The 12626-nt window shown below is 40.2% G+C and overlaps 1 protein-coding gene across 1 annotated transcript in view; it reads left to right on the plus strand.

Moving 5' to 3' along the window:
• Positions 1 to 240: 240 nt before the first annotated feature.
• Positions 241 to 12626, plus strand: part of LOC132405819 (T-cell immunoreceptor with Ig and ITIM domains-like) — a 42407-nt gene continuing 30021 nt past the window's right edge. The window contains exon 1 of the mRNA XM_059990816.1: positions 241 to 313. Coding sequence (XP_059846799.1) covers positions 304 to 313 — 10 coding nt within the window. The 5' untranslated portion in view covers positions 241 to 303. The remainder of the gene's footprint in view (positions 314 to 12626) is intronic.

Consider the following 12626-nt stretch of genomic DNA (forward strand, 5'->3'; position numbering starts at 1 on the left):
CCTTATTTTCATGAACATTTTGGATGCAATACCGCAGTAAATTTGTTTCCAAGTGCTCTTGATACCAACCTACCTATAATAGTTTTATTGCTAATCAAGTCAAGCCATTGCTTGATAGTTTACATCTGGTTTAGATGAGGATAATTGGAGATACACGGTGGCATAGATGCAGTTTTTCTGTCTCACAGCTCCACTTCAATCCTGACCTGCAGATTTTATTTCTGCTTGGAGCTTGCATGTTCTCCCTATGGCCTGTGTGGGGTTTCGTCTGGGTGCTCTTGTTTGCTCCTGCATGTCCAAGGCATGCTAATGGGTAAGTTAACTGGACACTACAAATTGTCATCGGTATGAAAGTGCATGGTAGAAACTGAAATGGATTTAACGTAAATGGATGTACGATGGTTGGCATTGTTTGAAGATTTTGTTTCAGTGCTGTATGACTTTCTAACTGACAGCCCAGTAGTTAGAGACTGAATAAGTGAGCAGAATAAACATAAAAAATAATTGCTAACCTGTATAATCCAGCATATCAAAAGATGAACTGGCTGATATGCTTATTCTGTGATACTACTGAATTAGCTCATGATTAAGCTGGAAGAGATCCAGGGGCCTCATACAGTATTAACATATTTAGAATGAGATGAAGACAAAGGTGAGATCTTTAAAGTCAGTGTTTTGATTAAACAGAAGATCACTAAATACAGGGGTGATGGTTGAACAGAACATGGTGCATTTTAGAAATGGGTGGCCAACATTTGGGTAACTTCAAATTTACAGGCAATAGAACAGGAGTCTAGCTAGGAACACAATGGTTCAGAATTAATGAAATAGGTTGAGCTAGGGGTAGAGTTGGGTGAGATTGCTAAGGAAACAGGTGGCCTTCGTAACTGCCTGATGTGATCCTGTGCTCAACTTGGGGTGAAAAATGACACCAACTTGGCAAAGAGCCAAGTCAGTTGAAACCAAGGAGAGAAAGTGCCTATGAAACAGGATTTGTGAAAATGATAGCGAAAACTCCCTCTGAGTAGGGAATGAGAAATCCCTTTCTGATTTGTTGTAGAAAGTAACTTCAATGAAACTCTACTTCTGAAACAGAGAACATTGCTTAGTTATTTCATGGTTAGTAAGAGCATTGCAGATGGATTTGTTTCCACTAATGTTCTACCTAATACCAAAAATGTGCAGTGAATGGTAACTAATGATATTATTTCTGCGAAAAATAATTGCCTTGAAATTGGACGGTGCAGCATCTGTTTTCCTTGCAAACCATTGAGAGAGAAGTGCCACGCAAGGCTTGTATTGAGCATCTTTTTGATTGTTCTTCCAATCCCAATCAAGGACTGACATGTATGCCAATGAAGAATCTTTCTTGAGGTTTGTGGTAATGATGTTGTGGCCATGTTTCTCAGGCAGAAGGCTATTAAACTTCCAGCAAGGGCATTGTTGGTGGCTTCTATAGAATATGATAATTAACATTGTTTTAAACTTCCCTGTATGTGGAGTTAGAAAGAGCCTCTGCCATCAGTAGCTTAACACTCTGTCTTCACTTTGTTGCTGCTGTTCTAATTTTACTGATGTGAACCGTGGTTTAAACAAAATGAGCTGTATAGCAACTGGTATGTGACCTCCAGTAATAACTACAGATGTGTGGGTGGAAAGTATACGAGACTTTTGATATGGGCTTAAGCAATGAAAATCCCCTCCACCAAAAAGTCTGAGCACCCTCGAGAACGGGGAGGGGGGGGGGGGAGATGACAATGATCTGTTTCAGTTACCTGAACCTTATCATTAAGATCACAGTTACATATTTCAGTGATGCAAATACTCAAGTGTGCTCTGGTAGCCTGCATGCACAGTACTTACCTTCCAGTGCTTTCTGTTGTTGAATAGCTATTCAGTCAGCTAATCGAAGTTCTGATTGCTTATATAAAAAAATATATAATTGAGAATGCTAGGAACCTGTCACAGTAATGAAAATGAAACATCTCAGATAATTAAAAAACACTGCAACAATTTATTTGATCTGAAGGCTTGCTAGGTATCTGGAAAAACTGGAGTCATATCTCTCCATTGATCCAAGTTAGAGATCTTAATAAGTTTTATTACAATTAGTGAAGTGGATGACAAGTGCTGTTCATCTGCGTGCAACCACCTAAAGGTCCCTTCCATTTGAAATCCACAGACACTTTTCTCCTTCTGATCCACATCCCTGCTTCAGCTCCCTCCTTGCTGGTTGCAGTTGAACAAGATAGCACAAGGTAGACAAAGACAACGGATTGTGTAACTTAAAATACTACACCTCCCCAAAGCCTCAGAATAAATTATAGCCACTTATCAATATAGAACATAACATTTACCCATTTCTGCACCGAAACAGTCTCTTCAAGTTCAGAACCAGTTTGGGAGATTTTTCTGCACACTAATGAAAATTTTCCCCAACCAACAAAATACAATCATGAATGTCCACTTTAGATGTCAAAGCAATGCTTTTCATTGCTGCAGAAGGTATCTTCAATTCAGGGCTAACAGAAGCCAGTGAGGCAGTACAATGTTAAGTCTTTTGTGCAAGAGCCGAGTTTCTGTGGCTTTGGAACTCATGAGGGTAAGAGATGGTCCACATGAGCAAATAGATCTCTCACTTATTGTGCATGGGCTAAAGGTCCCATTTACTTGACAACCTCTCTAGAAATCCATAGGAACTTGCGATGTCTGGAATCCCAGGCCAACAACCACTCCCTGGGACAGAACATCTGGAGTTTAGAAAAGTGGAGGACATATGATTCCTAAACAGGGACAACCTGATGTTCACATTTAAGAAAAAAGTCACCTGGTGTCCTTTTGGTTACAGAAATAAAAATTCTGTCAACTTTTGGGAAGGAGCAGACAAGGACTTTTTTTTTCCTTTTTTATCTGAAGATTTGTACAGCCACTCAGCTTTACCATCAACTTCAAGGTGAAATTATGGGGATAAAATATTTATTTATCTTTATTTAGCGATACAATGTAGAAAAGGTCCTTCTGGCCCAATGAGCCACACCACCCAACAACCCACCTATTTAACACTAGCCAAATTACAGGACAATTTACAGCCACCTACTAACCTACTGTGAGAGGAAACTGGATAACCAGGAGGAAACCTTTGCACTTTTGGGAAGGACATACAAAGTGCTTACAGAGGGCACTAGAGTTGAACTCCAAACTTTGGAACGCCCCCGAGTTATAATAATTTTGTGCTGTTACGCTACCATGGAGCCTCATGGTATGTTGTGGAGTCTATTTCATTCAAGAAAGATCTCAAATTCATGTGCAACAAACTGAGAAAGCACGCTCTCTTGATAAACCAGTTGTGGTCAATTGCATGAAAAATGGTTGTAGAGTTATAGAACTACAGTCATCCTGTCCAAATCTTTTATCTGTGTTAGTCCCATTTGCCTGCATCTGGACTATATTGCTCTAAAACTTTCTAACCATGCATCGGTTTTAACATCTTTTAAGCATTGCATTTGTACCTGCCACTACAGAGTCCTCTGGCAATGTCCAATCGTCTTGACTGCATGTCAATCACAACCACCAATTGTTGCCTATTTCAGAGAGAGTCTCTTTGGTAGGTTACAGGGAGTCATGGCTAAAACTGAAGTTACGGCGCAGGGAAGTCTGATTTTGAGGAGACTCACTGACTCACAGAATTTGTGTCTTGATTCAGTTTTGGCCACTAGAGGTCAGCCTCAGTACAAGGTCTTCATGCAAGAAACACCAGGGGGACAAATTTAAGCCCCTCAGCAGCCACTCCCTGAACAGTGGAGATATAATGAGTTTGGAACCCTAAAAAATGCAGCCTTTGTCTGTGAATGCCTAGTCCCTTTTATTAAAGAATGGACACAGTTATCTCTCTCAGGAAATTGGGCCAAACCATTAGGTTTAAGTCAAAGACATTTGAAAGCAAATGAGCTCAACATGTTTTGTTTGCAATATTGCTTGATGACATAGGTAAGTCCTCAATAAGTGATACTTGAAATATAGCCCAATTGATATCACTTCCTGTGGGCTTTTTGCATATTAGTTGCACCTAATAATGTATACTCTATTTCACAAGTTGTTGACCAAAAAAGATAAAGATCAAGCTACTTGTTCCCACAGATTCAAGGACTATTATTGGTGACCTTGGTTGAAGCATAGTCGAGAGAGGTTTGTGACCTGTCAGCCAGCTGAATTTTTGACTAGACTAATATTTGTGAAGTTTCTTGACTGAAGACTTCTTCAATGCCTGTGTAACTTTAATGGGATCTTATGGAAATACTGGAACTAAAAGCCAGCTGGTGACTCATCAGATAACTGCACTGACTCCATAGGGAGAGGCATCACAAACAGACTTCAGAGGGTTCTCTCCAAATTTCTACAGACGTACAGAGGAGAGTGTCCAGACTGGTTATATTTCTGCCCGGTATGGAGGCTCCAGGTTGCAAGACTGGAAGAGGCTGCTGAAGGTTGTTGCTACGTACCCCTTAACTGGGTCACTTACCAGCAATGATAGAGAGGCCCGTTGAAGTCTGATGGTACTATTTTAACAGTATTTATTGATAAAAATACACAAAAATAATATCAATGCAAACATACAGATAATATACGTCATCAATACTAAATCTAAAAGCGCGGGTATAATAATAATCAAGAAGAAATAGCTCTATAGTTGTCTAAGGGATAATGTATTGTCTGATGGAAATACAAAAGTCACTTTAGTTCGTTCAAGCTGTAGGATGCAGCCTTTTTGGTTGGAGAGAAAGACTGAGGTTTAACTTGCCCATTCCTTTTATGATGTCACTCCTTCGAGACGTTGGGAGTTGGTTTCCCCGTTGTTAGCTAAAAGCCATTTTTCCGTGGTAATGGCACCGGTTCCGGGGCAAATGGAACCGAACGCACGTGGCCTCCCCATCGGCTTCCGCTATTACGGGATCACTAGCGTTTCTTCTGGTGCGTCTGAGGGGCTGTTCCCACAGACCCTCTTTTATCCTGACTCACAGGGTCTCAGATGTCAATCAGGTTGGGGGTGATGCAATCCCTCCACCAACCAGCCCACTTTGCCTGAGGGCTTCCACGTAGCACAGTATTGCAATACACAAGTTCTGCTCCAAGGGACAATGGCCGTGTCCTGTAGCTTTATATCGCCAGGGGAACAAGACATTCTGCACGTCTCTCTCTCATTTCCTGGGTCTCCTGACCCAAATTAATAGTGATCTTGTGATTCTCACAAAGGAGGGGGCTACCCCGCACCCTTCGGCCCCTCAGAGCTGTGATACATTCATAACGTTGTAGACTCAGCCATCTCCAACACAGGCACAACCCTCCCCACCATCAAGGGCACCTTCACAAGGCAATGCCTCCGGAAGATGGCATCCATCATTCAGGTTCCCCTCTCCATTTGGGGCATGTCGTCTTATCATTATGACCACTGGGGAGAAGGTACAAGAGTTTGAAGATCCTCACATGGCATTTTAGCTACAGCTTCTTCCACTCCACCATAGATTTCTGACTGGACCATGAACACTCCTTCACCACCACCAGTTCAGAATCACTGGAGGGGGTTGAATTATCAGTGTATGAGTATAAAAGAAGATGCTCATGTGCTCTAATACTCAGTGGCCATATTTTAGGTACCTCCTATATCTAATAAAGTGGCCACCAAGTGTGTGTTTGTGGTGTTCTGCTATCATAGCCTATCCACTTCAAGGATCGACATGTTGTGTGTCCGGAGATGCTCTTCTGCACACCATTGTTGTAATGCGTAGTTATCTGAATTATTGTCACCTTCCTGACATGGCATATGACCAAGGAATGAATGATTACCTTCCTGTCATCTTGAACCAGTCTGGCCATTTTCCTCTGACCTCTTTCATGAACAAGGTGTTTTCATCCACACAACTTCTGCTCACTGGACTTTTTTTTTCATACTGTTCTCTGTAAACTGTAGGCTGTTGTGCATGAAAATCCCAGAAATCAGCAGTTTCTGAAATACTCAAACTACCCTGTCTGGCACCAACAATTGTTTCATGTTCCAAGTCACTTAGATCAACATTGCTTCCCTATTCTGATGTTTGGTCTGAACAACAACTGTCTGTATGCTTTTTTCCATACCTTTTTACATTGATGCTGCCTGGCCTGCTAAGTTCCTCCAGCATTTTGTTTGTGTTGCTTGGATTCCCAGCATCTGCAGACTTTCTCTTGTTTGTGTCTGTATGCTTTTATGCATTGAGTTGCTGCCACATGATTGGCTGATTAGATATTTGCAGGTGTACCTAATAAAATGGACACTGGGTTCTTTTATGTCCAACGGGAAATATTGGAAGGATATTGGAAAAATATATATTTATTTGTATTTGGCATTGTCTGTCTTTCTAACTTTGCTATGATGCTGTGTTCTCTTTCTGTGTGAGCAATTCAGTTTTTCTGTGGCTTGGATGTCACACTCTCAGATGTTATCTCAAAACATCCTTCCTCTGTTAGCTGCACCTACAGTCCAGCTGAGAGAAGGTTTGAGTTATGGTTGATATGTAGGTGAACAGCTCTCAAAATGTGCTATCCACAAATCACTAAACTTCATGAACAAACTACTCGAGCTCCAACTCCCAGAGTTGAGTTCCTGCAGCTGATGACACCTCCTGCACTAGCAACTCTCCAACAGAAACTGGACTAAAAGGTCATGACCCACAGCCCACAAAATTAAATTATGATAAAATGACGGCTACATTACATTGAAAATAGTGAATTTAGGTATGACAACAAGCATCCTTCCCCTGAATATTGCTTTCATTTTAAGAATACAATTTAAAATCGGAAACAAACAGATGTCAATGCTAATTAGTGTCTGCAGAGTCTAAAGCTTCTGTGAACTGGGAATCATAGCTCACAGACCCTCTGATCTGTGGACACAGTGATGCTGTTGATTAAGTGGAGTCTCCTTTGGAGATGCTGTTGTTGATTAAGGGGAGTCACCTTGGGACACCCCCTCCCAGCTCATTTGCCACAAGTGAGACCCTCTCCCGAACCAATAAGAAAAAAGAACATAGAACAGTGCATTGAAGGAACAGATCCTTTTCCCCAGGATACGGTGAATGTGTCGGCCAAGTTGAACTGATCCCTTCTACCTGCACATGATCCATATCCCTCCATGTTCACATGCCTGTCTAAACCCCGCTTAAATGTCTACCACACCTACTTCCAGAACTTCCAAGTGCCTGTGTAAACAAAACTTTATCTCCTTTAAACTTTCTTCACCTCACCTTAAAGTTATATCCTCTAGTATTTGATATTTCTAGCCTAGGAAAAAAGACTATCCATCTTATCTATGCTTCTCATAATTTTATAGTACATCCTCCTTTCAGGTTTTCTCTCATTCCTCAGTCTCTTCCTTTTATCCAGGAAGCATTCTGATGAACTTCTGCACTCTTACCAAAGCTTTCACATCCTTCCTGTAATGGGGAGGCCAGAACTACGAGCAATACCCCAAATGCGGCCTAACCAAAAATAGTTATAGTTACAAAACAGCTTCATAACTTTTATACTCTGGTCCCCATCTGATAAAGAAGTATGTCATATACCTAATCTACCTGTGTTGTCACTTTCAGGGAACAATGGACTTGGATTCCAAGTCAGATTAGGTTGTTCTATTAACTGTGTATATTCCCCTTACATTTTAACCCTCAGAGTACTGTACACTCTCATACCTGTTCAGATTAAACTTGATCTCCACCTATTCTCTCTCATCATCAACCCACAGACTGCCATATCTTTAAAAGCAAAGGTTGGTTTTCGAGAGTTGTGGCTGCTGTTTCTGTAAAACATGCAGTTGGGGTTCAGATGTCATAATGTGGAGTAGAGCAAAGTTTATTACCTTGATGAAAGATTGTTGATAAAGAACAGTTTCAGCCTGAAACATTGACTGTTCATGTCCTTCCATAGATGTTGCCTGACCTGCTGATTTCCTCCCACAGTTTTTTGCGTGTTGTATTAATCTTTTAAAGCAATTTTTCACTTATTTCTGGAGAATCCTGATTTGACTGCAGTGCCAAATGTAACACATACTTCAAACTCTGAAAAGTCCCAAAGCACAATTTCTGAGTCATAGTCTGTTAACTTTCCAGGACAGTGCAAATTGTCAGTCTTCAATTAAAAAGAAAGCTTGCAATTATAGAATAGCTTTCATGACCAATGGGAGTCCTAATGAGATTTACATTTCGTAATTCCTTAATTCATTGTTGGTGCCATGACAACCAGTTGGCACTCAGCTTTCTGGGTTAAGTCATTTGGCAGTAGCTGGCCTCAGAGACCTTGAAACTAACTTGCTTTTATTAATCCAGCAAAGATAAATTATAACCTCTATGTAAGTAGTAACCTGGGAGTTAACTAACAACTGGACAAGTCCTACTTTTGGAGTGTGATTCAGTCACGGAATGGAGTTACTCATTTGTAGAAAGCAATTATGCAGCCTGTAGCGGATTATTCAGATTATCATTTCATTTGTTCTACTCTCCATTTTATTTCCTGGAGATTTTCAATTGTTTTCACTTCACATACTTATCAAATTGCCTTTAGGAAGTTGCTTCTGAATTTACTGTGATCACCCTTTCAGGCAATGTAACGCAGCTTGCAACAACTGTAAGAAACCCTTGCGTCAACTGAGTTTCTACTGTCTATTATATTAAATCCACTTCCTTTGCATAACGTCATTGAGAAAAGCTCTCAATTTTTAAAGCCATGAGGTAATAAATACTTCAAATTTAAAATTTTCCTAAAACTTGTGGTTAATTTCTAACAGAGATAGTCACTAATGTTGTCTGGTAATGAACTGTAAATGTCAAGCAATGATCATCTCCAACAAGAACAAATCTCCTGGGATCAATGACGATTTGCTTCCATTAAAGAAAGGAGTGAAAGTTAACCATGTACATACAGTACATAGAGTGGCTGCATATCTGTATGTAGCAGGACATGACAGGGCAAGGTTAGAATCGTAGTTCCCCTCATGGATCTTAACATGCAAGTGGTGCACACAAACACTCCTACATTCTAACCACACAAAACCAGAGGCAAACTCCTATTCTAACCATACACATGCACACGCGAGCACAGGGACACAAATCCAGACACTCATTACTCCTCCTCAATGGATTCCACCTTCTCCATCCATGCTCTCTTCTGTTGCTCTTCTTTTATACCACTTCAAATTCCCAAAATTCCTCTCCCACCATTCACCTTTCTTCCTCACTCCCCACCTCACTATTGTTCACTAAGATCTTCCCTCTGATGATTTTTAGAAATTAAAGCTGTATTTCTTGGTCACATATGTACAGAAAAGGAACTCAGAGAGCAAGAAAGTGCGCTAAGCTTAGTTCTAAGCCAGGACAGAGTTCAGAGAACAGAACACAGGGAACCTCACCTGATTGAGACACAAGCCAGAGGATCATTGAGATTCTGTTTATGTTTAAAGGTTTCTTTTTCTTTAGATACATTCTGCATGTGGCACCTTGTGGAGATTTTGAATTTTTGACAGAGGTTGAAAGATTGAAAGGGGAAAGGTAAACAGAAAATCCATGCTGCTGGGAGAAAAAGTTGTGTTTGACTAATTAATAATTGTCACAGCACTTTGAAAATACTGGGAGAAATAGAACAAAATTACCCAGTATCAGGGTCGCCCTGACTGGTTAAAACAAAGTAGGGTAAACTCTGCTGAAGATTAAGATGTTAATATTGAATAAACATAACTCATAAGTTCATACTATGTAGAAGGAGGCCATTTGGCTTACCAAGTCTTTGTTGGCAATCTCAATCCTACATTAATTTTTCTCTGTGACCTATTCCTCTCAATAGGAGAAAGGTTACAGGGAAAATTCTGTAGGTGAACGTGCTGCTTGACTTATCACCGGTAGTGGTGAACAGTAGGTGGTCTGTGACAATCTTTATCTCAAGGGAGTGAGTCTTCCTTTGCTTACTTTTCTCAGAAGCAGATGTCTTTCTGTAAGTCGGCTGCACGTTACATTTTTGGGAGTGTCAGGTGGAGAAACAAAACCACTTCAGAGGGCTGCTTATACACAGTTTTTGTAGATACCAAAAACTTAAAAACATACGCACGCATGACTAGACTTGAGGACAGCTTCTATCCACTGTTATAAAACTCTTATCAGACCTTCTGTACATTGGAGACAGACTCAGCCTTCCAATTTACCTTGTCATGGCTATTGCACCTTCTTGTCTACCTACATTGCATTGATTATTCACAACATTAAGTTTACTCCCTACCTCGGTACATGTGACCATAACAAACTAATACTGTCAATTTAATAAGATACCAATATATTAAGGTACAAATTTAAAGCTACAAGAATAATAAAGCACTAGACAAGCGGGAATCGGGGGTAAAAATCAGATGAAGGGTCTAGACCCGAAACAGTTACTTAATTTCTCTCCATAAACACTGCTCAAGTTCCTTCAGCAAATTTTTATCATATAAAGCTATAACTACAGGAGTTTTTGAAGTATCTTTGTTTCTGTTCAAATTGCTAGCAAACAATTCCAAGTTATCGATCAATGTTTTCCTTATTTAAGAAGCAGGGAATAAGGACATGTGGTTTTACACACTCGATAACATAAGTAATTTGAAATTATCTTTTACCTTTATCATTTCACAGTAGCATAGTGGTCAACACAGTACTTTACAGTACCAATGACCTGGGTTCATTTCCTGCCACTGTCAGTAAGGAGTTTGTGACTCTGTGGGTTTCCATGGATCCTCCAGTTTCCTTCTACAGTCCAAACACATACTGGCTGATAGCTTAATTGTTCATTGTCAATTGTCCTGTGGTTAGGACAGGGTTAACTCGGGTGGCACGGCTGGAAGGGCCCACTCTGTGCTGTATCTCAATAAATAAATAAACAAATAAATAAGTAATTTTCTAGCAGTGTAGCATGAATCCACAACAGATGTACAACGGTGCAAATAGAAGAGGAGCTGCATTGCAATGCCAGTGAGCTGAATTCAGTGCTGACCACCAGAGATTTCTGTGTGGAGTTTGCAGCTTCTCTCTGTGATTCGGGTGATACAGTTACTCCACATCCCTAATATGTGTGGGTCGGTAGGTTAATTGGACACGGTAGATTGCCCCTAATGTATAGTGAGTGGTAGAATCTGGGAGCAGTTGATGGCAAAGTTGGGAGAATAATATACAATTTACGCTTTCTGAATGTGGGCAATTGAATTTAGAAGAAGGTTGATAAAAAAAGGTTTGAGACCATTGAATTTGCACAAAGATATTGCTAGATTAACTGACTAACATCAAGTGTTCCAGTTTCTAATAAACCTTCAGGTTCAAAATGATTGGGGATCTTTGATAACAATTTAAACAGGAAACAGCATAAATTATACTCTTGGATTCGGTATTGGACTCAAATAGAAGAATCCTCCTTGCCTTTGTAACTCTCTCTCCACCCCATGGAATGTCCAACAACAACATCATTACCATGTCCAGTGCTGTACAACAGAAGGCCTTCAAAACCCTCTCAGGGGCCCAGTATAATTGTCCAAATTGGGAAGAAGATCTGCAGGGAACTTTTGTCAATGCTATTTTTCATTCTTTAGTTCTCTCCACGTGTACAATTTCCCATTGGCTCATCCATCAACTGAGGCTTCAACCAGTGGCAGTGCCCAGTGAATGGTGCTCCAATTCTTTACGCCTTGACAGATAGTTTAAGGGACCTTATTCAGAGCTCCATGCACTAATGTGAGTGCTGGCTAGTCCTGCAATACTATATTTTATGCTGGGAAAATGTACTTTTAAAGGAAATGGGAACTTATCAGCATGTAGATGTTACATGATCACCGAAAACAGAAAAGCCTGTTCACGCTCTGAGGTTCACACAAGCAAGGAATTTCTTTGCACCATGGAATAAATGACAATAAACTAATCAGAATCTAAGACTGAATCTGATCTTACTGATGTCACTTCTGATATCGCAAGCTGACTTTTATCACAATTAGTTCATTGCAAGGTGTGCTGAACTCTTATGTGGTATAAGGCTGCTAAATTTCATAAACAAAATGTTACCTTTTTTAGGCATGTTTGTCATCAACTGTAAAGGAGACAACCTTTGGAACTTACTCATTATCTGTCCCTTTCTGCTCAGAAGTGGGCTAGAAAGAACGATATCATGGACAAAATGTGTACGCTATGCACCATTGCTCTGGGTATTTCTACTAGAGTGTATACAAATTATATAAGAACTTTATTAGTATTAATCAGTATTGCAGTGGAGTAAAGGAACTTACAGAGGCATAAGAAAGGAGTTGGCCAGAATTGAATGGAAAAGAACACTGGCAGAGATGACGGCAGAGCAGCAATGGCTGGAATTTCTGGAAGCAATTTGGAAGGCACAGGATATATACATCCCAAAGAGGAAGAAGAATTCTAAAGGCAAGATGACATAACCATGGTTAACAAGGGAAGTCAAAGCCAACATAAAAGCCAAAGAGAGGGCATATGATTGAGCAAAAATTAGTATGAAGTTGGGGGATTGGGAAGCTTTTAAATACCAGCAGAAAGCAAAGAGGATACCAAAAGTTCCTTCAGCTACATAAAATG

This window comes from Hypanus sabinus, chromosome 16, assembly GCF_030144855.1.
Source record: "Hypanus sabinus isolate sHypSab1 chromosome 16, sHypSab1.hap1, whole genome shotgun sequence".
Taxonomy (NCBI): domain Eukaryota; kingdom Metazoa; phylum Chordata; class Chondrichthyes; order Myliobatiformes; family Dasyatidae; genus Hypanus; species Hypanus sabinus.